Here is a 27,041-nt window from a genome sequence, read left to right on the forward strand (position 1 = left end):
TGAGCAATAATTATTCTCACATATGTTCAGACTGGGAGAAACAAAGATATAATATGCATGTACTTCTCCTGCTGCATGTATTTTTATTCAACAACCATTTACAGAGCCCCTGCCATGTGCCAAGAAATTTGTATATTCATGTATTAAATTAAGCTTTCATTGAGTATTTACTATATCCTAGGCACTGAGGAAGCCAAGGATACCAGCATGAATAAGTCACAGCAACTACCATCCTCAAAGAATCTGTGGAGGATAAAGAGAGAAGAGATAGCCATGCTCTCAGCTGTCACCCCTCCTGGTCATTTGAACCCAGGGAGATGCAGTCCCTCAAAGGAAACTTGTACCATCACAGGAAGAAGTGAGTGTGGATAAGGGAGAGCAAGGACTGGAATTGGAAGGGAAAGTGTAGAAGAAGGATGTGGTAAGACAGATCTCCTAGTAGAGGAAAGACATTCTGTTTGCCAAATGACTTAGGGCTGGTATAGGTGAAAGTTATGAGAATACTGCAGCTTGTCAGGAGATTGGAATTCTTTCTCACAATAGGATTGTTTCACTCTGTGTTTTTAAAAATGTGCAGGCTTATATTTTGCCAGACTTAAAGCACTATATGGAGAGTTCATTTTATAAAGCAAAATTATGCAGGAGGAAGACAGCGCCTCAAGTTTTCATCAGAGAGGCCACATACAATTCAAATCAGAGCTCATGGCCCACCATGGGACTGAAACAACCTGAAGTGGAGAACATAATCTACATCCCACACAGCCTCCAGACAGTCTCTCCGGTAGCCTGATGATTAATGCACAAACTAGAAAGACATTTCATTGACTGCCTTCTAGTCCCATGAGCACAATGTAGTCAATAAATATTTATTGAATGTAATTTCCTGGGGCTTGCAGCACTTACTCTGTGATAACTTACAAGCGAATAAGCAAGAATTGTTCACGGTGGTTACAAATAAATATATAAATGTATGTTAATGGAATCCAAAATACAAATGGACAGTAAGAAAGGAAATATGTATCCTTCTGCAGACAAGTCATCCAAGTGGTACTAGATTTAGGGTAAATAAGAAAGAAGTGCATTACACAAGCCCCAGAAGTGAGAATTGCAAGAGAGAGAAAGAAGAAAGAGAAAAAGGGAGGAAGGAGATTTATAAATGGCTCTATTTCATACAAATGAAAATATATACGTTTTTAAAGTCAATCTTTTTTAGTGTCTCTGGCTTTATGTGTACAATACTTTTATTTGTCACTGAAATAGCTCCTACACTCAGGAAATGGCAGAGTTAACTGAAATGGGCTTCCAAATTACAATTTTTGCAATAAAAATAAAATATGGCTTTCTGCCACCCATTTGGAGCTACAGCACTGATATGCTTATGCGATTCCCCCTTAAGCCCCAGTCACATTAGATTCTGAGCCATGTATCACCAATTCGGCCATGAGGATGACTGTTAGGTTAAATTTATTAAAGTCTGAACATTTATTCTGAGTTAAAAGTAAATTAAAAATTTGCATTTGAAATAATATCCAAAAGGGACAGTGTAATCACCACATTCTCCCTTGTGCATCCTCTCTAAGCTCCTGTGAAGTCTGAGAATGCACAAACACAGTGAAAGCAGGAGCCTGGGAGGTGCTGAAGCTGAGACAGGCATCTTCACGGCTGCATGTCCAGCTTTGTAGGGGAAAGATCTTGTCTCTGGGAAATGCTTCAGTAAGCAATTCTACAATTTTAATACAAACACTCAAAAGAGACTCTAGTCATGACCAACCAGGTCCAGCCCTTCAGCAAATTGGAAAGAAGACAATAGTGATTGCACAAATCCACATCCACTGGCTCTGATTCTAGGATTGCCACAACCACCCCATGACTAAAGAGGAAACAAAGGTTTCATTGCTGCCAGGCAGCAGGAAAGAGGCAGAATCAAGAGGGAAATCAAGACTTCTCAGGATTCTTTTCAGGATACCACCCCAAGTATAGAAGGTCATCAGGTCTGCAGTATACTGGACCTCCGTTGGAAGTAGCCAGACAATGCTTGATTCACTGCAGGTTGAGAGTTGTCTTTGCCCTTTCTTTCTTTCTTTCTTTATTTTTTTGCGGTACGCGGGCCTCTCGCTGTTGTGGCCTCTCCCGCCGCGGAGCACAGGCTCTGGACGCGCAGGCTCAGCGGCCATGGCTCACGGGCCCAGCTGCTCCGCGGCATGTGGGATCTTCCCGGACCGGGGCACGAACCTGTGTCCCCTGCATCAGCAGGCGGACGCTGAACCACTGCGCCACCAGGGAAGCCCTGTCCTTTCTTTTTTATATATAAATTTATTTATTTATTTTTGGCTGCGTTGGGTCTTCCTTGCTGCGTGCGGGCATTCTCTAGTTGCGGCAGGCGGAGGCTACTCTTCGTTGGGGTGCGTGGGCTTATTACAGTGGCTTCTCTTGTTGCGGAGCATGGGCTCTAGGCACGCGGGCTTCAGTAGTTGTGGCGTGTGGGCTCAGTATTTGTGGTTCACGGGCTCTAGAGCACAGGCTCAGTAGTTGTGATGCACAGGTTTAGTTGCCCCGTGGCATGTGGCATCTTCCCGAACCAAGGCTCAAACCTGTGTCCCCTGCATTGGCAGGCAGATTCTTAACCACTGTGCCACCAGGGAAATCCCTGTCTTTGCCCTTTCAATGCTCTGTAGATGGTAGTTGAGTAACAGACTTTATAGCCACCAAATCAACCAGGGAAATTTGCCCAGAGATTTATAGATTACTACTCACCTCCACCACAATATCTTTTGCAAGTCTATTCCTAATTCCGCTCTCTCCTGACTTCAAGACTACCTACACTTAGTGTCTTTTTGTTAAAGCATAATTATATTTCCCAAATAGGTGATAACATTTTCAGAGTCATGCTGACACTTTTGTGTGTTTGACAAAGGAGGGGCACAGTGACTTGCTGATATGTCATGACTAAAATATTCAAATAAGAGTAGAGACATGGGTATGAAATGTACAGTGTGGGAAGTCAATAATTATGTAATATCTTTTTATGGTGACAGATCATAACCAGACTTCTTATGGTGATCATTTTGAACTGCATAGAAATATCCAATCACTATGCTGTATATCAGGAACTAACATAGTGTTATACTTCAAAAGCAAACAAACTCATAGAAGAAGAAGATCAGATTTGTGGTTTTCAGAGGTGGGGGTTGGGGGAGTGGGAATTGGGTAAAAGTAGCCAAAAGGTACAAACTTTTCATTATAAGAGAAAAAAGTACTAAGGATGTAATGTACAACATGATAAATATAATTGACACTGCTGTATGTTATATATGAAAGTAGTTAAGAGAATAAATCCTAAGAGCTCTCATCACAAGGAAAAAAATTACTATCAACCCTTAGAATGTATATATATATATATATATATATATATATATATATATATATATAAACCACTTTGGTGTACAGTAGAAACTAACGCTATATTATAAATCAACAATACTTGAATAAAATAAATTTTAAAAAAGACTACCTAACCACTTTCCAAAAGAGGGAGAAGGAAAAGATCCTGGGGATTTCCTTCTGGGGAGCTATCATCAGTTCTGATTACATGTGTAAAAGCTGACCGGAGGCATCCTAATGTACTGTCATATACTGAACACTGTCAGTGCCATCGCTCTTACAGACCAGAGAAGGAAAGCCTAAGTCCCTAGCAAGAAAATCTAGGAAAAGGTATTCTAAAAGGCATTCTATAAAAGGACAATCAGGGAAGCCTTCATGAAAACTGAGCCATCAAGCTTCTCAGACAGGGAAGATCTAACTAATCATAACATGGAGAAGGGAGGAAGTCTCTGAATGCTTCTTGCCCTTCGAGCCAGATGCTCAGCAGGCTCACCCCAAATCCAGCAAAGCACACCCCTTTAAGCCTCTTCAATAATCCACCTGCCATTCCGAATCTGCAGCCTCCCTAAGGCTCTGAGGTATTTATCAGATTACCGCTTGAGGTCACATATCCTACTGTCATGTTTTGTGGCTGTTTATTTATATGCGTTTTCTCCTTGGAGAAATTAGAAGCTCGGAGTTCACAAGGAAACACAGTGCTCTGCGTGTGGCAGGTGCACAGTGTGAATTTGTAGTGCACATACTGAATGAAATTACTTTCCTTGTAAGCCTGGCCCCAGTTCCAGCCTAGAGATCCTAGAGTCCAAAGACTGTAAAAAAGAATTATGTGGAATTATTTGGAGCCAGCTGACAGCTGTTCTATTTGTCTGCTCATTTCTGAAGTCTCCATTGACTATTCAGTCCCATGGAAGCCAGAAACACCTGCCTGTCAGAGAATCAAATGCATGATTCGGAGATTTTGTCAGATACTTAAACCCCAAAGGCGGTATAAGACATAATTCCTACTGTGAAAAAAAAAATGCATATTTTAAGGGATGGATCCATGAACTCTGCAAAAAATAATTGTTTTCAGTGTAGACAATATTTACTGGCAGGTGTTAAGAGTGCAAAATAGTAACAAAGGGATGGGAAAAGAGGTTGGCATGGCTCCCCTTCCCCAAGTGAGGACCCTGTAACCAGGCCAGTGAGGTGGGAGTACTTGACTTCAGCCACTTTGAGTCCAGCATCCACTGGAGAACAAGATTCCAGGCAGGAGGGGTCCTCACAACATGGGGGAAGGGAGCAGTACCCTAGAAGGGGCGTGAGCTGTGTTCCGTCCCAAGCTGCTTTGTTCCTGTCCACCACACACCTCAAAAGCTCGGGGCAGGGGTGTTAGGGAACTGGGCTAAACCTATCCCTTTAAAAGGTAGATGATTTTTTCAAGGCAGGAGGCAGAATTGATGTGACTATAACTGATATTAAATGCTGATTGGAATATTTGTTAATTCTAAAATCTCTGCTGAATCTCAAAGTCTATACACAAATTCAGACGTGGACACTCATTCAGATGACACCACTCAGTGCTTGATCCCAAGTAAGAGATGGAGAAATGGCTCCAGACCTAAAGTCATCATTCACTTTGCTTCCCTCTTCCTGCAGAGAGGTTTCATCTACCCTGGGCTTTGATATGCTCAAGTGTGTCTGTCTCAGGAGGTGGAGAGTCTCTTTCTCTTCATGAAGCATACTTTGTTAGCCATACACTGACTTCTAGATGTTCAAAGAATTGGTGAAGATTTCTCCAGGAGCTATTGGTTTTTTGTTGGCTTTAGGCCACTGCTTTCTCATTCGTACACATTCACTTCCCTTCAAATTGTATGGACCTGTACAGGATTGCTAGCCTTTTAAATTGCCACACCAGGACTTTAAAAACTACTATTTCTATCACCATTATTCCTTAATCCAAAAAAGGTAAAGATAGGCTTTACATTGGCTAAATTCACAAAGTTGTTCTTATTTTTCTTATTTCACTGTAAGCCACTGACATATACTTAGGCATCATGTCCCTAGCATAAGGACAAGGATGAAAATTTCTCTCCTGGAATGTTGCTAGATGGGTTCTAAAATATTAAAAATATATGGCTGAGTTTAGCATTTATGTCATAAAAGTCATAAAACTTAAGGATAGAATATGAAAAAGAAAATAATTGTAAAAATCACCAGGACTCAAAGGGCTTCTGGAGAATTTTTCACTGGGCAGGAACAATGCATAATCACTAATGCAGATTTTGGTGACCAAATTGGAATTTTTGTCCTTTCTTCTCTGTTCCAGGTACATGGCCATCATCCACCCCCTCCAGCCCCGACTGTCGGCCACAGCCACCAAGGTGGTCATCTGTGTCATCTGGGTCCTGGCTCTCCTCCTGGCCTTCCCCCAGGGCTACTACTCAACCACTGAGACCATGCCCAACCGAGTGGTGTGCATGATCGAATGGCCGGAGCATCCCAACAAGATTTATGAGAAAGTGTGAGTAGAGATGAATTTCAGTGCCTTCTTTGCCCTTTCTTGTTCCTTCTTTCTTTTGTTCTTCTGGTGGTTAGGATTTAATTTGTATGTTAGGATTTAATTTGTAAACATTTCTCACAACCACTCTGTGTCAGGTTGATGTGTCCATAATTATCAGGAGACTATTATGTCCCAAATACTATTCTGGACTTTGAATGAAAAGTTTTAAAATATAAGACCTGGATCCTGATATAGCATACCATTTGGGCACACTACCGTGTCCCTCTTACCAGTGACTTTGCCCTGCCAGTGTCTGCATTTCTTTGCCTGGGAACTTTTTCCTACTCTATAGAATGCCATTTTGCCCTCTTGCACAGCATGCCAGAGGGTAAGGGAATTATCCTTCCCTCCACACTCCCAGCAGCTCTCAAAAACAACTGATGGGGGAACTTCCCTGGTGGTGCAGTGGTTAAGAATCCGCCTGCCAATGCAGGGGACAGGGGTTCAAGCCCTGGTCTGGGAAGGTCCCACATACCATTGAGCAACTAAGCCAGTGCACCACAACTACTGAGCTTGTGCTCTAAAGCCTGCGAGCCACATCTATTGAAACCCACACGCCTAGAGCCTGTGCTCCGCAAGTGATGCCACCACAATGAGAAGCCTGCGCACTGCAATGAAGAGTAGCCCCCGCTCACCGCAACTAGAGAGAGCCTGCACACAGCAACAATGATCCAACTCAACCAAAAAAAAAACACACACAAACTGATGGGAGTTGGCATATGAACACCCCAGCTCCCTCCCCCTTCAGGTGGGAGGTCTCTGAGGTGTGTGTTTTACTGTTTTCAGGGTTGCCTCTTGGGATTAATCTCCAGTCACCCTGGTAGCAGCTAGCTCAATGACACACGCTTTGTTAGCCCCACTCCCTACTGGTGTTTCTTTCTCCTTCCAAATAAGTCATTTGCACCTGAATCTTTATCTCAGGATGTGTCTCTGGGGAAAGCTAAACCAAAACACCTACCTTCTAGGATTTTGCAGCTGGAAAAATACCTATACATGTGAAATGCATGGGAAGGCAAGGCCAGAACATTGAGACCTTATGAGTAACAGGTCCCCCACAGGACAAGCCTGTTTCTCTTCCAGCGGCCTGACCGATCACATTTAGGGCTTTTTAAAGCTATCTTGGCACATTTTCCAAAATTTCTTATCTTAGAGGCAACATTAAAATGGCTTATTCTTTGTTTTGTTCTATTCAAGTGAGCAGCAATTTGACATTTATATTATCATCAGTTTTCTGGATTCAAAGCACATTGATAATATGGCTCCTTTTGAAAGTCCTCTATAATTTTCCAATCTTGGGTTTATTAAGTGAATTGTAAAAGAAAGACCACTTGTATTAGAATCACAAGATCTGGGTGTTAATTACAAGATTGCCAGTTTCTAGCTATGTGACCCTGGGCAAGAGCACAGTCTCTCCTCGTTGTTAAATGGAATATGATAAAGAACTGCCTCACATAAAAAACTGTTTTGAAGAGAAAACAAGATAATGTATTCTCACCTTGTAAGCTATTAAATGCCATACGAAAGATAAGATACTGTTATTGAACTAAATTCATTAGATAGCATAATATAATCATTATAGACCTTTGAACTTATTAAATGGTAAAATGAAACACCGTACCTGTTGGCCCTCTAGATTTGAGGGTCCAAAATCCTGTTGCACACAGAGTTACACTGCTGCATCTGTTCCATGGAGCATGGAAATGGAGCTTGTCAGAAAGCAATACATAAAGCTCAGACTTTGCCTTCCAGACACAGACAGCGGGATTTAATTGATCAGGCAGTGGGAGGATTAATGCTTAGCCTAGGAGATGTTGAACATTTTTCTTTCAAGTGAAACTACAAGCCTGAGCAGAGTCATAGCGGGAGAAAGAACATAGATTTACAAGCTGTATGGGACCCATGAACATGTTCAAGCCAGAAGCTTCCCTCAAAAGGGGGGAAAAAAAACCCTCTGAATTAAAGTTCATTATATAAACTGCTTCAGAGACTGCCGTCAACTTCATGGACCTTAGCTCAGTTCTTAGTTCTTGTGAGCTTTTCAAAGTCCGATCACCTTTCTGCAACTTTTTGCTTCAAATAAGCACAGTTCTTTTATCTTCCAACAAATTCAAATTTTAACTTGGAAATAAAGGTTTATTTTCTCACAGATCTCTGGGATCTCATGCAAGAAACAGTAGTGTTTTACTTTTAAACATTTTTCTATTTTATGCTTACTAATGATTAGAAAGTCCCTTTGAGACTCAATGTTTTGGACTGTCCTTTCAAGTTACCTTTAAAGAATTTTGGGTAACTGCTACTGGATGCATGGTTAGGTTTGCCATTATTGTTTATTTCATGATTTTAACCTAAAAAAAATTGGGCCTGGAATAAGAGCTCCTGATTTTATCTGATAAAATGTTTATAGATGCAGTAGTAAGTTGAAAGCGTCCACATTTGCCATTCACATATTGTCTGTGATACAAACATAAGTGTAAGCTTTATGCAAACCTATTTTATTTTTGTCAGTATCTGTCATAATGCATCATGATATGTTTTTTAGGGAATTTAAATTCCATCAGTTCTAAACTAAGTACTTTATTATATTCTCTTTTATTAGAACTAATGATTGGCATTTCCACAGTACACAGTAATTCCAAATTTGAAACCATAAGGAAATTTTATTTTGAGACAGGGTAAGAGCATAGGCTTGAGAGTTAAATGAGTGATCAACTCCCAGCTACATCTCTCTCTAGTTGAGTCGTAATAGTCAAGTTATTCAAGCTCCTAAGTCTAATAGTACAGTCCATACAGAGGTGTTGAGAGAAGTAAATAAGGTACTTGCTTAGCTCAGTGCCACGCACATTGGAAAGAATCTAGTGAATGTTACCTACTGTTGTTAGCATCGTTCACTGATCTGGGTACATGGGCAGAAAACTGGCAGCAGGGAGTGAGATGGGCAAATGCTTAGGCCCAATTCGTCTGATGAATAATTTATGCCAGATAATTACACTAAAAGGTTTTGTGAAAATCTGGGTTTTGTGAAAATCTGGGTCTTTTGAAAATCTTTGAAAATCTGGCATTTGCCTTCTGGCTACATGGTTAACCTCTAACCCTGATCATTTATCATTTAGATTCTTATTAATACATGTATTAAAGTAAACACTTTTAAAGAAACGCAATCCAATAAAAGGACAGGCAAAAGATATCCTTATATATTAAATGGCCAATTAATATATAAGGAGGCACACATTCATTCATCAACAGTGAAATGAAAATTAAAACCATAATGAGATCTTACTATCTACCTATTAGACTAGCAAATGTTCAGAAGTCTGACTAAACTAAGCATTTAGAACTTTTGGTGAAGAACCTTAGTAGACTGCTAAAAGTATACATTGATAAAACCACATTCGAAAACATTTTGTAGTATCTAGAAAAGAAGAAACTATTCATAACCCTGCAATTTCACTCAGGGGTAATTAATTACCCTAGAAAAACTCATGCTATGAACCCACATACATCTAGATATTGTTTATATCAGCATCATTCTTAAAGCCCTAAACTGGAGATATTCCAAATGTCCATCTTCAGTTAGATGGATATTTTAAATGTGGTACAAGCATGCAATGGAATATTATGTAGTTGGCAGAATGAACAAAATGTAGCTCCATGCAGCATAAATGGCTCTTGTAAATAAGGTTTTAAAACAAGCAAAATGAAAGGTGGTAATACTACAACTGCAAGCAAAGAAGTAGTTACCATGAAAGTGAAGACTGTGATTATCTTTCAAGGGAGAGAAAGGGATGTGATCAAGAAGGGACACTAGGAGTTGCTTCTGAGGATATGGCATTATATTTCTCCAGCACAATGGTAGTAGCATGAGTGTTTGCTTTAAAATTACTCATAATACCAAGTAGTTTGACTTATGCACTTTTTCTGGAATTTATGTTTCATTTTTATTTAACTTAAAATTAAATGCTATCCAAAGGTTTTTGCTTTTGCAAGCTCTCAAGATACTGCTTCCATTGGGATAACCCCAAATAAGAAATTATCTTCTGAAGTGTGGGCTGTGCCTGGGGTGACATTCATAAGTACTCATCTCTGAATTAGCCGAAGTATGGATGGGCCCCGTTTCATTCTCATGTTTACTTGCATTTTACCTTGCTAACTCCTATGTGTCAGCCCATTTGGAATTTTTCCAATTGGTCTAAGGGGGGTTAGGACAAATTATTGTCCCTGGAAGGATGTGACAAATGTTAACCAGAGAACAAGCCCATAGGCTCTCCACAGCACTCATCCCTTACTGCTATTATTCATAAGCACGTACATCTGGGCTACAAAATGCTACAGATAGACTTGGTTCATCTTCCTGGAAAACCATTTAAAACTTCATTTTGCATTTAAAAATATAAATAAATTATGGGGTATAATGAAAGTTCTTATAATTTCTTTAATCACCCATATTCCCATCATTTACAAAGGCTCTAACATTTTGATGAATTTCCATCCAGGGAAATATTGTTCTTAGTTTCTTTTGAAGTGTCTTGTGTACCTACAGGTCAACACAAATATAGATTGTTTCCCTTTTTGTAACACAAAATGTAGCTTATTATGCACATTGTTCTGCTTTTTATTTAACTTAATACGTCTTAGAGATCTTTTCATATCAGTTCATGAAGAGTTTCTCTATTCTTTTTTTCAGCTACACAGTACTCCATGTTATAAATGTACAATATTATTTAACCAGTCACTTTTAGTGGACTTGGGATTGTCTCCAGCCTTTTGCTATTGGATTGCTGTCATGAATAACCTTTACATTTATCATGTAAGGCTATGTGGAGCATAAAAATCCCCAAAATGGAATTGCTGGGTCAAATTTTTATATTTGCCCTCCATACTAACTTACATTCCCACCAGAAATGTGTGAAAGTCTCTGTTTCTCCACAGCCTCGTCAACAGACGGTATTGTCAAGATTTTAGATTTTTACCCACTAAAGTTAAAAATGCATTTCTCTTATTGGAATGGGGTTGAATTTTTTTCATAGTTTGAATCATTTGTATTTACATTTTATAATCTGCCATTTACCGTATCATAAAGAATTTCTTATGTCATTAAACATGTTTGTACAATTTGATGTGAACATATATGTGTGTATGCATATGTAAATAATAGTTTTTTTAACTAATCTCCTTCTTTGAAAATTGATTAGTGATTTCCCTTAGCTGACTAGTAAGATAAAACAGCAAACTTCATAAGCAGGCTGCTTCTAGCTACATCCCTAGATCTCTGCAGGGACAGGTTCAATATCTTCTGTCATCCACTGTTTATGTCTACAATCTGCAGTTATGGAATGTTATTCTAAAATTAGTCATGCAACTGGAGACTTGAGTTCATTATTAATATAGTATTGTCATAGTTTGTGATTGAGTCCTGCCATAATTTTAGCAACTTGGCAGCTGTGACTGCTCTTGTGAAACTGTGACACTACCTAGGAAGTCCTATAATGGTAGAGTGATTGACTGGTGAGGAAGAAAAATTTCACGGGTACGGGTAACCAAAAGTAACTCTTCCCGATGGAGAAAAAAAGCACAGTAAAAGAAAAATTAAAGTATAAAGAAGAAATATTTGGCTTTGCAAAATGCAAATTCAGTAGCTTTCAAAATTATTTGGATCCAAGCCCACTCTTGAGGATGCTATCCAGGGTGTCAAGTTGCCGTGGCCCTGGAAGGTTATGGGGTAATACCCCTGAGGGCAAGGAAGATGAATGAGTCAACATTTCTTTATCAGAGGGCTCACCAATATGGCCAAGAAAAAGTCTGTAATAAGGATGAAAAATGAGAAATACATCCCAAAGAATGAGATTTAGGCAGCCTGGGGAATTTCAGCTTCCCTGAATCATTTATTAATATTGGTCATATGTCATTTTCTGTTAATTAAACTTCTTTGTACATAACTTTGGGGTAAAGTTTTAGCATGAAGTAGGATGTGCTTATCTGAATTACAAATATTACCAATAGTCTTGGGAAAGGAAACTATGTCAGAAAACAGCATCACTCATGACTATAATTACCTGGAGATTTTGTGAAAGTGTACATGAATGTGGATATATTAACTCTAATATAATTCTTTTATTTTTTATAAATTTATTCATTTTATTTATTTATTTTTGGCTGTATTGGGTCTTCGTTGCTGCCCTCGGGCTTTCTCTAGTTGTGGCGACTGGGGGCTACTCTTCGCTGCAGTGCACGGGCTTCTCATTGTGGTAGCTTCTCTTCTTGCAGAGCATGGGCTCTAGGTGCATGGGCTTCAGTAGTTTTGGCATGCAGGCTCAGTAGTTGTGGCACACGGGCTTAGTTGCTCTGTGGCATGTGGGATCTTCCAAGACTAGGGCTCCAAGCCCTAGTCCCCTGCATCGGCAGGCAGATTCTTTTTTTTTTAAAACATCTTTATTAAATTGTTTTACAATGTTGTGTTAGTTTCTGCTGTATAGCAAAGTGAATCAGCTATACATATACATATATCCCCATATCCCTTCCCTCTTGCGTCTCCCTCCCATCTTCCCTATCCCACCCCTATAGGTGGTCACAAAGCACTGAGCTGATATCCCTGTGCTATGCAGCTGCTTCCCACTAGTTATCTATTTTACATTTCATAGTGTATATATATCACTGCCACTCTCTCACTTCGTCCCAGCTTACCCTTCCCCCTCCTTGTGTCCTCAAGTCCATTCTCTACGTCTGGCAGGTGGATTTTTAACCACTGCACCACCAGGAAGGTCCTCTAATATAATTCTTTATTAGTACCAATTGTAACAGAAGACTGTCTTTATTTATAGCATTTTGTCTTTTGCATGTCATATCCCGTCATCTTAGCTGAAATATTTACATTTATACATATCCTTTAGTTTCATTAATAATAATGAAAATTAAAAATCAACTAATTGGTGGAGAATAAGAAGGAAAAAAGAATATTAGAAAAAGTACCTGCAGTTTACTTCCCCAATTTTCCACATTCTTGATTATTTCACAAATAAAAAACAAGTGTGGATCCTTTACCAAGCTGCTCCAGGCTTTGCCAAAAGGGTGTCAGCATATTAGTGGTTCCAGGACTGTTTATGCTAGCTTGTGTGATTAATCTCCTCCCTGACGCCCACTACATTTATATAGCCCAGCACTCCTAGTATTGTCACTGCTGTTGATGGAAAGCAGTTAAACTGATAATGAAAAGTGCATTAATATTTCAGGGGAAAATCGTTGCACAAAAGCAAGTCTTTAACCCTGACACTCAGACAAAAAGTTACAGTAAATAAAATTTAAAAAAAAGAAGGAGAAAGAGAAGAAGCCTACATTAATGCAGAAACTAGGAAGGTTGCCATAAAAATGCCATAAATTTCACTACCTTTCTGGTAGATATTACACAGATAGAGACAAAGAGGAGGCAGTAGCCACCATGGGAAGTCATGTGCAATACATATGGCAACCCCTAATTTGGAGGTGAAAGTGTAAGCCTGAAAAAGATGGGACTACCAAATTTGGGATTCCTTTGTGCTGTCTTGTTAAATTTCCAGAGATAGCTGACCTTACTGAAAGAGAAAACACAACCAGGCCTGAAAGTGTAATTGAATGTAAGATTAAATGGACAATTTTCTACAAAACTGTAAATCACATTAATGCAGCTTGAGAGGCAAAGAATGAAAATACTGTTCAAGAGTTACAATTATAAAAGGTAATGGAATCAAAATCTGTGCAGAAAATTTCTTTCAAATACCTTATAAGCTCTTAATGAGTTCAGAACCATATGGAGAACTTGCTAATTTATTATATGCATTTGGTATGACCTAAATGTAAAAAGTTGACAAACTAAGCTCCAAAAACAAACATTTAGGCCAATTCCATTTCCAACTACAGATAAGAGATCCACACAAAAGAATTCAAAATTATATTAAAATAGCAATGTTTTATTTTTTGAGCATGACTTCTTCCAACAATAACGTTAGTAAGTTATCAGTAAATTGTTATTTTATTTTATCAAATGAATTGGTCAAAGGGAAGTATATATTTGTCTCAATAAATGTCAAAAATAAAATTTTTAAAAGGTAATATGTATTAATGAAAACAAATATTTTATATCAATAATAATCCTTGAGAAAATAAAGTGAATAACACATCTTCTTTACAACAGAAACAAACAAAGAAAACCCCAGAAAATTAAGAAATAGGCATTATATGAAGAAAAACAAAAAAATCATGCTATTTTAGACTTTACTGAATGGCATAACAGAATACTTGAGAAACATTTCACATGATCCAAAACCTGGAAAGTATCTAAGGGTATATAGGAAACAGTCTCCCTTCTATATACATTTTTTTTTTGTACACCAATGTTCATAGCAACATTATTCACAATAGCCAAAAAGGTGGAAACGCCCTTCTGTCTTTATGTAATTCCATGAAGATATCAGTTCTTCTCAAACTATTCCAACAAGTATGTTTAGGTGGCTGATAAAGAAAATCATCTGAAAGAATAAATGGATAAAAATAGTTCAAGAAAATGTTGAAAAAGAAGAATTAATTTTGATATCAGCAAAATAACAAAAAAGAAATATAAGAAGTGGCTTGTTCTTTCAGAGATGAAAATACTCAGTACTGAGGATAGAATTGGTCAATAAAAAACAGAATAGAAATCACACACACAGACACACACACACACACATACATACACACACACAGAAACCCAAGAATATAAAACTTTGTATATAGTATATGCTACAGATAACATGTGAATTCTGAAATGATTTTTCCATAATTTTTTTTGTAAACGTGAGAACCCCAAATTCTGTAGGATTTTGTAACTTGAATGAGTTTATAAGTAACCATTGTGGGTAACCACATAACTCACAGCTACCCACATCTTAGAGAGTCAAAATTACATTAGTATACTGAAGCCTCTAAGAGGCTTTCCATTTTTTAATTTTTTATTTACTTTTTTAATATAATATATTCATGTGGTTTAAAAACCAGTAAGTTTCAAAAGTAATCAGCAAAAAGATTTCTTCCTCTAACCACTGTTCTTAGTTTCTTTTGAATTTTTAAATTTTAATTAATTTTTTATACAGCAGGTTCTTATTAGTTATACATTTTATACATATTAATGTATATATGTCAATCCCAATCTCCCAATTCATCACAGCACAACCCCTACCCCGCCACTTTCCCCCCTTGGTGTCCATATGTTTGTTCTCTACATCTGTGTCTCTATTTCTGCCCTGCAAACCGGTTCATCTGTACCATTTTTCTAGGTTCCACATATATGTGTTAATATTTGACATTTGTTTTTCTCTTTCTGACTTACTTCACTCTTTATGACAGTCCCTAGATCCATCCACATTTCTACAAATGACCCAAATTCATTCCTTTTTATGGCTGAGTAATATTCCATTGTATATATGTACCACATCTTATTTATCCATTCCTCTGTCAATGGGCATTTAGGCTGTTCTATGACCTGGCTATTGTAAACAGTGCTGCAATGAACATAGGGGAGCATGTGTCTTTTTGAATTATGGTTTTCTCAGGGTATATGCCCAGTAGTGGGATTGCTGAGTCATATGGTAATTCTATTTTTAGTTTTTAAAGGAACCTCCATACTGTTCTCCATAGTGGCTGTATCATTTTACATTCCCACAAACAGTGCAAGAGGGTTCCCTTTTCCCCACACCCTCTCCAGCATTTCTTGTTTTTAGATTTTCTGATGATGTCCATTCTAACTGGTGTGAGGTGATACCTCATTGTAATTTTGATTTGCATTTCTCTAATAATTAGTGATGTTGAGCAGCTTTTCGTGTGTTTCTTGGCCATCTGTATGTCTTCTTTGGAGAAATGTCTATTTAGGTCTTCTGCCCATTTTTTGATTGAGTTATTTGTTTTTTTTAATATTGAGCTGCATGAGCTGTTTATATATTTTGGAGATTAATCCTGTGTCCATTGATTCATTTTCAAATATTTTCTCCCATTCTGAGGGTTGTCTTTTTGTCTTGTTTGTAGTTTCCTTTTCTGTGCAAAAGCTTTTAAGTTTCATTAGGTCCCATGTGTTTATTTTGGTTTTTATTTCCATTAGTCTAGGAGGTGGATCAAAAAGGATTTTGCTGTGATTTATGTCAAAGAGTATTCTGCCTATGTTTTCCTCTAAGAGTTTTACAGTGTCTGGTCTTACACTTAGGTCTCTAATCCATTTTGAGTTTAATTTTGTGTATGGTGTTAGGGAGGGTTGTAATTTCATTCTTTTACATGTAGCTGTCCAGTTTTCCCAGCACCACTTATTGAAGAGATTGTCTTTTCTCCATTGTATATCTTTGCCTCCTTTCTCATAGTTTAGTTGACCATATGTGCGTGGGTTTATCTCTGGGCTTTCTATCCTATTTCATTGATCTATGCTTATCTTTTTGTGCCAGTACCATATTGTCTTGATTACTGTAGCTTTGTAGTATAGTCTGAAGTTAGGGAGTCTGATTCCTCCAGCTCCATTTGTTTCCCTGAAGACTGCTTTGGCTATTCGGGGTCTTTTTTGTCTCCATACAAATTTTAAGATTTTTTGTTCTAGTTCTTTAAAAAAAAAAATGCCATTGGTAATTTGATAGGGATTGCATTGAATCTGTAGATTGCTTTGGGTAGTATAGTCATTTTCACAATATTGATTCTTCCAATCCAAGAACATGGTATATCTCTCCATCTGTTTTGTTCTTAGTTTCTTGTGAGCTTTCCAAAATTCCTCTCTGCTTATCAAAAAGGGTTTTACTATATATTCTGATTGTCTCCTTTCTTAACACAAAGTGTCATATATGACATACCATATTCTTGTTTTTTCCACTTACAGTTTAACTCAGATATTCTTTCCCCTCAGTATTAAGCAAATAGTCTCATTTTTTTCTTTACAGCTGCATAGTATTACTTTGTATAGAAAAATCATAACTTATTTATCTGGCATGATATTGATTTATATTTGGGTTGCTCCTAGTGCTTTGCTATTTCAAATAATATTGTAATGAATAGGCTCCACTTTGATAATTTTTCAGCAAAGAAACCTGATGGTTTTGTTTAAACCTTGTGTTTCCCAAATTTACTTGATCATAGAATCCTTCTTTTGACTAACCCTGGTAACATCCCACAGAAATATTGTCCATAATATATATTCTGGTGAAACTCTGCACTAATCAAAAAAATATGTTTCTTTCTCACATCTTAAAATGAATATAAATTCCAAATATATTGGAAAGGAGTGAAAACTTTCAAAAAATAACACTCAAGACAAAACTAAAATGAAGAGATGGTTGGTTTGAGTATAAACATAGATATAGATACAGGTATAGATATATTTGTTAAATACTGTATGCCAGGAAACTCCATGAGAGAGTTTGGCAAATGACAAAGTGAGGGAAAAATCTACAATGTATGAGACAAACCATTGACATAATTAACATAGAGGAGACCTGAGCACCTGTGGTTGGAGCACCAAGTCCAAACCACTGGACTAACAGAGATCTTCAGGTACCAGGAACATTAGTCAGTGTGAGCTCTCCCAGAGGCTCTCATCTCGGCGACGAGACCTGCCTCCAACCAACTGCCTGCAAACTTCAGTGGTGGATGCCTCAGGCCAAACAATCAGCAAGACAGGAACACAGCTGCACCCATCAAAAAAATGAGATGACCAAAAAATATGTTACAGATGAAGGATTAAGGTAAAAACCTACAAGAGCAAATAAATGAAGAGGAAATAGGCAACATAACTGAAAAAGTATTCAGAGTAACAATAGTAAAGATGATCCAAATAGTAATAGAAATGGAGGCATGGATTGAGAAAATAAAAGAAATGTTTAACAAGGACATACAAGACCTAAAGAACAAACAAACAGTGATGAACAACACAGTTACTGAAATGAAAAATACACTAGAAGGAATCAATAGCAGAATAACTGAGGCAGAAGAACAGATAAGTGAACTGGAGGATAGAATGGTGAAAATAACTGCCATGGAATGGAATAAAGAAAAAAGACTGAAAAGAAATGAGGACACCCTCAGAGACCTCTGGGACAAATTAAATTCACCAAAATTCGAATTATAGGGGTCCCAGAAGAGGAAGAGAAAAAGATAGGGTCTGAGAAAATATTTGAAGAGATTATAGTCAAAAACTTCCCTGACATGGGAAAGGAAATAGCCACACAGGTCCAGGAAACACAGAGTCCCATACAGCATAAACCCAAGAAGAAACACACTAAGACACATATTAATCAAAGTAAAAAACATAAATTCAAGGAAAAAATATTAAAAGCATCAAGGGAAAAGCAACAAATAATATAAAAGAGAATTCCCATAAGGTTATCAGCTGGTTTTTAAGCAGAAACTCTGTAGGATAGAAGGGAGTGCCAGGATATATTTAAAGTGATGAAAGGGAAAATCCTACAACCAAGATTACTCTACCCAGCAAGGATTTCACTCAGATTCAACAGAGAAATGAAAAGCTTTACAGACAAGCAAAAGCTAAGGGAATTCAGCACCACCAAACCAACTTTCCAACAAATGCTAAAGGAGCTTCTCTAAGTGGCTTCTCTTCTCAAGAGAAGAAAGAGACCCACATAAACAAACACAAAACAATTAAGAAAATAGCAATAGGAACATACATATCAATAATTATCTTGAATGTAAATAGATTAAGTGCTCCAACCAAAAGACACAGATTGGCTGAATGGATACAAAAACAAGATCCGTATATAAGCTGTCTACAACAGACCCATTTCAGTCCTAGGGACACATACAGACAGCAAGCGAGGGGATGGGAAAAGATATTCCATGCAAATGGAAATCAAAAGAAAGATGGAGTAGCAATATTCATATCAGAAAAAATAGACTTTAAAATAAAGACTGTTGCAAGAGACAAGAAAGGACACTACATAATGATCAAGGGATCAATCAAAAAAGAAGATATAACAATTTTAAATATACATGCACCCAACATAGGAGCATCTCAATATATAAGACAAATGCTAATAGTCATGAAAGGGGAAATCAACAGTAACACAATAATAGTGGCGGACTTTAACACCCCACTTACATCAATAGACAGATCATCCAGAGAGAAAATAAACAAAGAAACACAAGCTTTAAATGACACAATAGACCACATAGATTTAATTGATATTTATAGAACATTCCACCTGAAAGTGGCAGAATACACTTTCTTCTCAAATGCACATGGAACATTCTCCAGGATATATCACATCTTGGGTCACAAATCAAGACTTACTAGATTTAAAACAATTGAAATCATATCAAGAATCTTTTCTGACCACAACACTATGAGATTAGAAATCAATTACAGGGAAAACAACTGTAAAAAACACAAACAAATGGAGGCTAAACATTATGCTACTAAATAGCTAAGAGATCACAGAAGAAATCAAAAAGTACATAGAAACAAATGACAATGAAAACATGAAAACCCAAAACCTATGGGACACAGCAAAAGCAGTCCTAAGAGGGAAGTTTATAGCAATTCAATCTCACCTCAAGAAACCAGAAAAGTCTCAAATAAAAAATCTAACCTTACACCTAAAGCAACTAGAGAAAGAAGAATGAAACCCCCAAAGTTAATAAAAGGAAAGAAATCATAAAGAGCAGAGTAGAAATACATGAAATAGGAATGAAGAAAACAATAGCAAAGATCAATAAAACTAAAAGTTGATTCCTTGAGAACATAAAAAAAATTGATAAACCTTTAACCAGACTCATCAAGAAAAAAGGATAGAATTCAAATCAATAAAATTAGAAATGAAATGGAGAAATTATAACTGACAATGCAGGAATACAAAGGATCATAAGAGACTACACAAGCAACACTATGCCAATAGAATGGACAACGTGGAAGAAATGGAAAAATTCTTAGAAATGTACAACCTTCCAAAAATGAACCAAGAAGAATTAGAAGACATGAACATACCAATCACAAGTAATGAAATTGAAACTGTAATTAAAATCTTCCAGTAGGGCTTCCCTGGTGGTGCAGTGGTTAAGAATCTGCCTGCTAATGCAGGGGACACAGGTTCAAGCCCTGGTCTGGGAAGATCTCACATGCCGCGGAGCAACTAAGCACATGTGGCGCAACTATGGGGACTGTGCTCTAGGGCCCGCGAGCCACAAGCAGTGAGCCTGCATGCTGCAACTACTGAAGCCCACACACCTAGAGCCCATGCTCAACAACAAAGAGAAGCCACCACAATGAGAAGCACGTGCACTGTAACCAAGATTAGCCCCCACTCACCACAATTGGAGAAAGTCCATGCACAGCAACAAAAACCCAATGCAGCCAAAAATAAATAAAATAAATTTAAAAAATTTTTTTTCAGTAAACAAAACTCCAGGACCAGAGGGCTTCACAGGCGAATTCTATCAAACATTTAGAGAAGAGCTAACACCTTTGCTACTCAAACTCTTCCAAAAAATTGCAGAGGGAGGAACACACCTGAACTCATTCTATGAGGCCACGATCACGCTGTTACCAAAACCAGATAAATATATCACAAAAAAAGAAAATTACAGACCAATATCACTGAAGAATATAGATGCAAAAATCCTCAGAAAAATAATAGCAAACAGAATCCAGCAACACATTAAAAGGATCATACACCATGATAAAGTTGGATTTATCCCAGGGATGCAAGGATTCTTCAATACACACAAATTAATCAGTGTGATACACCATATTAACAAATTAAGAATAAAAAGCATACGATCATCTCAATAGATGCAAAAGAAAAGCTTTTGACAAAATTCAACCCCCATTTATGATAAAAACTCTCCAGAAAGTGGGCATAGAGGTAATCTACCTCAACATAAAAAAGGCCATATATGACAAACCCACAGCAAACATCATTCATAATGTTGATAAACTGAAAGCTTTCCTCCAAGATGAGGAAAAAGACAAGGATGTCCACTCTCTCCACTTTTATTTAACATAGTTTTGGAAGTCCTAGCCATGGCAATCAGAAAAAAAAAAAAGAAATAAAAGGAAAACAAATTGGAAAAGAAGAAGTAAAACAGTCACTGTTCACAGATGACATAATACTATATATATAGAAAATCCTAAAGATGCTACCAGAAAACTACTAGAGCTAATCAATGAATTTAGTAAAGTTGCAGGATATAAAGTTAATGCACAGAAATCTCTTGCATTCCTATACTCTAATGATGAAAGATCAGAAAGAGAAGTTAAGGAAACACTCCCAATTACCATTGCAACAAATAGAATAAAATACCTAGGAATAAAACTACCTAAGGAGACAAAAGACCTGTACTCACAAAACTATAAAACACTGATGATAGAAATCAAAGATAATGCAAACAGATGGAGAGATATACCATGTATGGGAAAAATCAATATTGTCAACATGGCTGTACTACCCCAAGTAATCCACAGATTCAATGCAATCCCTACAAATTACCAATGGCATTTTTCAAAGAATTAGAACAAAAAAAAAATTTACAATTTGTGTGGAAACAGAAAAGCTGTAAATAGCCAAAACAATCTGGAGAGAGTAAAACAGAGCTAGAGGAATCAGACTCCCTGACTTCAGACTATACTACAAAGCTACAGTAATCAAAACAGTATTGTACTGGCACAAAAACAGAAATATAGATCAATAGTACAGGATACAAAGCCCAGCGATAAACCCACACATATATGTCACCCAATCTATGACAAAGGAGGCAATGATATGCAATGGAGAAAAGACAATCTCTAGGTCCATCCATGTTGATGCAAAAGGCATTATTTAGTTCTTTTTTATGGCTGAGTAATATTCCATTGTATATATGTACCACATCTTCTTTGTCCATTCCTCTGTTAGACATTAAGGTTGTTTCCATGTCCTGGCTATTGTAAATAATACTGCAATGAACATTGGGGTGCACATATCTTTTTGAATTATGGTTTTCTCTGGGTAACTGCCTAGGTGTAGGACTACTGGGTCATATGGTAGTTCTATTTTTAAATTTTTAAGGAACCTCCATACTGTTCTCCATAGTGGCTGAACCAATTTACATTCCCACCAACATTGAGGAGGATCCCCTTTTCTCCACACCCTCTTCAGCATTTATTGTTTGTAGATTTCTTGATGATAGCCATTCTCACCAGTGTGAGGTGATACCTCATTGTAGTTTTGATTTACATTTCTCTAATAATTAGCAATGTTGAGGATCTTTTCATGTGCTTTTCAGACACCTGTATGTCTTCTTTGGAGAAATGTCTATTTAGATCTTCCCCCCATTTTTTGATTGGGTTTTTTGGTTTTTTTGATATTGAGCTACATGAGCTCTTTGTATATTTTAGAGATAAAGTCCTTGTCGGCTGCTTCATTTGCAAATATTTTCTGCCATTCTGAGGGTCATCTTTTCATTTTGTTTGTGATTTCCTCTGCTGCGTAAAAGTTTTAAGTTTCATTAGGTCCCATTTGCTTATTATTTTTTTTTAATTTTTTTACACTAGGAGGTGAATCAAAAAATATCTTCCTGCGATTTATGTCAAAGAGTGTTCTGCCTATGTTTTCCTCAAATAGTTTTATAGTGTCTGGTCTTACGTTTAGGTCTTTCACCCATTTTGAGGTTTTTTTTTTTTTTTTTAACATCTTCATTAGAGTATAATTGCTTTACAATGGTGTGTCAGTTTCTGCTTTATAACAAAATGAATCAGTTATACATATACATATGTCCCCATATATCTTCCCCCCTGCATCACCCTCCCTCCCACCCCCCCATCCCACCCCTCCAGGTGGTCACAATATACCAAGCTGATCTCCTGTGCTATGCAGTTTCTTCCCACCAGCTATCTACTTTACGTTTGGTAGTGTATATATGTCCATGCCATGCTCTCACTTTGTCCCAACTTACCCTTCCCCCTCCCCATATCCTCAAGCCCATTCTCTAGTAGGTCTGCATCTTTATTCCAGTCTTACCCCTAGGTTCTTCTGACCATTTTCTATTTTCTTTTTTTTTTTAGATTCCATATATATGTGTTAGCATATGGTATTTGTTTTTCTCTTTCTGACTTACTTCACTCTGTATGACAGTCTCTAGGTCCATCCACCTCACTACAAATAATTCAGTTTCATTCCTTTTTACAGTTTAGTAATATTCCATTGTATATATGTGCCACATCTTCTTTTATTTTTACATCTTTATTGGAGTATAATTGCTTTACAATGGTGTGTTAGTTTCTGCTTTATAACAAAGTGAATCAGTTAAACATATACATATGTTCCCATAAGTCTTCCCTCTTGCGTCTCCCTCCCTCCCACCCTTCCTATACCACCCCTCCAGGCAGTCACAAACAACCGAGCTGATCTCCCTGTGCTATGCAGCTGCTTCCCATTAGCCATCTACCTTACGTTTGGTAGTGTATATATGTCCATGCCTCTCTCTCACTTTGTCACAACTTACCCTTCCCCCTCCCCATATCCTCAAGTCTGTTCTATAGTAGGTCTGTGTCTTTATTCCTGTCTTACCCCTAGGTTCTTCATGACATTTTTTTCTTAAATTCCATATATATATGTGTTAGCATACGGTATTTGTCTTTCTCTCTCTGATTTATTTCACTCTGTATGACAGACTCTAGGTCTATCCACCTCATTACAAATAGCTCAATTTTGTTTCTTTTATGGCTGAGTAATATTCCATTGTATATATGTGCCACATCTTCTTTATCAATTCATCTGTTGATGGACACTTAGGTTGTTTCCATCTGCTGGCTATTGTAAATAGAGCTGCAATGAACATTTTGGTACATGACTCTTTTTGAGTTATGGTTTTCTCAGGTTATATGCCCAGTAGTGGGATTGCTGGGCCATATGGTAGTTCTATTTGTAGTTTTTTAAGGAAAATCCATACTGTTCTCCATAGTGGCTGTATCAGTTCACATTCCCACCAACAGTGCAAGAGGGTTCCCTTTTCTCCACACCCTCAACAGCACTTATTGTTTGTAGATTTTTTGACGATGGCCATTCTGACTGGGGTGAGGTGCTACCTCATTGTAGTTTTGATTTGCATTTCTCTAATGATTAGTGATGTTGAACATCCTTTCATGTGTTTGTTGGCAATCTGTATATCTTCTTTGAAGAAATGTCTATTTAGGTGTTCTGCTCATTTTTGGATTGGATTGTTTGTTTTTTGATATTGAGTTGCATGAGCTGTTTGTATATTTTGGAGATTAATTCTTTGTCAGTTGCTTCATTTGCAAATATTTTCTCCCATTCTGAGGATTATCTTTTCATCTTGTTTATGGTTTCCTTTGCTGTGCAAACGTTTTAAGTTTCATTAGGTCCCATTTGTTTATTTTTGTTTTTATTTCCATTTCTCTAGGAGGTGGGTCAAAAAAGATCTTGCTGTGATTTATGTCATAGAGTGTTCTGCCTGTGTTTTCCTCTAACCATTTGATGGTGTCTGACCTTACATTTAGGTCTTTAATCCATTTTGAGTTTATTTGTGTGTATGGTGTTAGGGAGTGTTCTAATTTCATTCTTTTACATGTAGCTGTCCTGTTTTCCCAGCACCACTTATTGAAGAGACTGCCTTTTCTCCATTGTATATTCTTGCCTCCTTTGTCATAGATTAGGTAATCATGGTGCATGGGTTTATTTCTGGGCTTTCTATTCTGTTCCATTTATCTCTATTTCTGTTTTTATGTCAGTAACATACTATTTTGATGACTGTAGCTTTGCAGTATGGTCTGAAGTCAAGGAGTTGATTCTTCCGGCTCTGATTTTTTTTCCCCTCAAGTTTGCTTTGGCTATTTGGAGGTTTTTGTGTTTCCATACAAATTGTAAAAATTTTTTGTTCTAATTCTGTGAAAATTGCTATTGGTAATTTGATAGGGATTGCACTGAATCTGTAGACCTCTTTGGGTAGTTCAGTCATTTTGACAATGTTGATTCTTCCAATCCAAGAACATGGTATATCTCTCCATCTGTCTGTGTCATATTTTATTCATTTCATTAGTATCTTATAGTTTTCTGAGTACAGGTCTTTTGCCTCCTTAGCTAGGTTGAATCCTAGGTATTTTATACTTTTTGTTCCAATGGTAAATGAGATTGTTTCCTTAATTTATCTTTCTTATCTTTTGTTGTTAGTGTATAAGAATGAGAGATATCTCTTGTATTAATTTTGTATCCTGCAACTTTACCAAATTCATTGATGAGCTGTAGTAGTTTTCTGGTAGCATCTTTAGAATTTTTTATGTATAGTATCGTCATCTGCAAACAGTGACACTTTAGCTTCTTCCTTTCCAATTTCTATACAGTTTATTTCTTTTTCTTCTCTGATTGCCATGGCTAAGACTTCCAAAACTATGTTGAATAAAAGTGGTGAGAGTGGACATCCTTCTCTTGTTTCTGATCTCTGAGGAAATGCTTTCAGTTTTGCACCATTGAAAATGATGTTTGCTGTGGGTTTGTCATATATGACCTTTATTATGTTGAGGTAGGTTCCCTCTATGCCTACTTTCTGGAGAGTTTTTTTTATCATAAATCGGTGTTGAATTTTGTCAAAAGCTTTTTCTTCATCTATTGAGATGATCATATAGTTTTTATTCTTCAATTTGTTAATATGGTGTATCACACTGATTGATTTGTATATATTGAAGTATCCTTGCATCCCTGGAATAAATCCCACTTGATCATGGTGTATAATCCTTTTAATGTGTTGTTGGATTCTGTTTGCTGGTATTTTGTTGAGGATTTTTACAACTATGTTCATCAATGATATTGGTCTGTAATTTTTGTGTGTGATATCTTTGTCTGGTTTTGGTATCAGGGTGATGGTGCCCTCCTAGTATGAGCTTGGGAGTGTTCCTTCCTCTGCAATTTTCTGAGGAGTTTCAGAAGGGTAGGTGTTAACTCTTCTCCAAATGTTGGATAGAATTTTCTTGTGAAGCCATCTCATCCTGGACTTTATTTTGTTGGAAGATTTTTAATTACAGTTTGAATTTCAGTACTAGTGATTGGCCTCTTCATAATTTCTGTTTCTTCATGGTTCTATCATGGAAGGTTGTACCTTTCAAAGAATTTTTCCATTTCTTCCAGGTTGTCCATTTTATTGGCACATAGTTCTTCACAGCAGTCTCTTATGATCCTTTGTATTTCTGTGGTGTCTGTTTTAACTTCTTTTCATTTCAAATTTTATTGATTTGAGTCCTCTCTCTTTTTTCTTCATGAGTCTGGCTAAAGATATATCAATTTTTTATATCTTCTCAAAGAACCAGCTTTTAGTTTCATTGATTGTTGCTATTGTTTTCTTCATCTCTATTTCATTTACTTCTGCTCTGATCTTTATGATTTCTTTCCTTCTACTAACTTTTGATTTTGTTTGTTCTTCCTTCTCTAGTTGCTTTAGATGTAAGGTTAGGTTGTTTATTTGAGATTTTTCTCTCTCTTGAGGTGAGATTGTATTGCTGTAAACTTCCCTCTTAGAACTGCTTTTGCTGCATTCCATAGGTTTTGGATCATCGTTGTCATTTATCTCCAGGTACTTTTTGATTTCCTCTTTGACTTCTTCAGTGATCCATTGGTTATTTAGTTACATATTGTTTAGCCTCCATGTGTTTGTGTTTTTTATGGTTTTTTTCCCCTGTAATTGATTTCTAATCTCATAGCATTGTGGTCAGAAAAGATGCTTAAATTTACTGAGGCTTGATTTGTGATGCAAGATGTGATCTATCCTGGAGAATATTCTGTGTGCATTTGAAAAGAAAGTGTAATCTGTTGTTTTTGGATGGAATGTCCTTATAAACACCAATTAAGTTTATCGGGTCTAGTTTGTCATTTAAGGCTTATGTTTTCTCATTAATTATCTGTCTGGATTTTCTGTCCATTGGTGTAAGTGGGGTGTTAAGGTCTCCCACTATTATTGTGTTACTGTCAATTTCCCCTTTTCTGACTATTAGCATTTGTCTTATATATTGAGGTGCTCCTATATTGGGTGCACATATATTTACAATAGTTATATCTTCTTTTTAGATTGATGCTTTGATCATTATGCTGTGTCCTTCCTTGTCTCTTGCAACAGTCTTTATTTTAAAGTCTATTTTGTCTAATATGAGTAT

General features: G+C 37.1%; 1 protein-coding gene across 1 annotated transcript in view; it reads left to right on the top strand.

Moving 5' to 3' along the window:
* The window catches only part of TACR1 (tachykinin receptor 1), a 94,394-nt gene that overhangs the window by 16,440 nt on the left and 50,913 nt on the right, over nucleotides 1–27,041 (top strand). The window contains exon 2 of the mRNA XM_029232225.1: nucleotides 5,690–5,884. Within this exon, the coding sequence (XP_029088058.1) occupies nucleotides 5,690–5,884 (195 nt within the window). The remainder of the gene's footprint in view (nucleotides 1–5,689; nucleotides 5,885–27,041) is intronic.

The sequence above is a fragment of the Monodon monoceros genome, unplaced genomic scaffold (genome assembly GCF_005190385.1).
Source record: "Monodon monoceros isolate NGI ecotype Baffin Bay Population unplaced genomic scaffold, NGI_Narwhal_1 Super_Scaffold_19, whole genome shotgun sequence".
Classification (NCBI taxonomy): Eukaryota; Metazoa; Chordata; class Mammalia; order Artiodactyla; family Monodontidae; genus Monodon; species Monodon monoceros.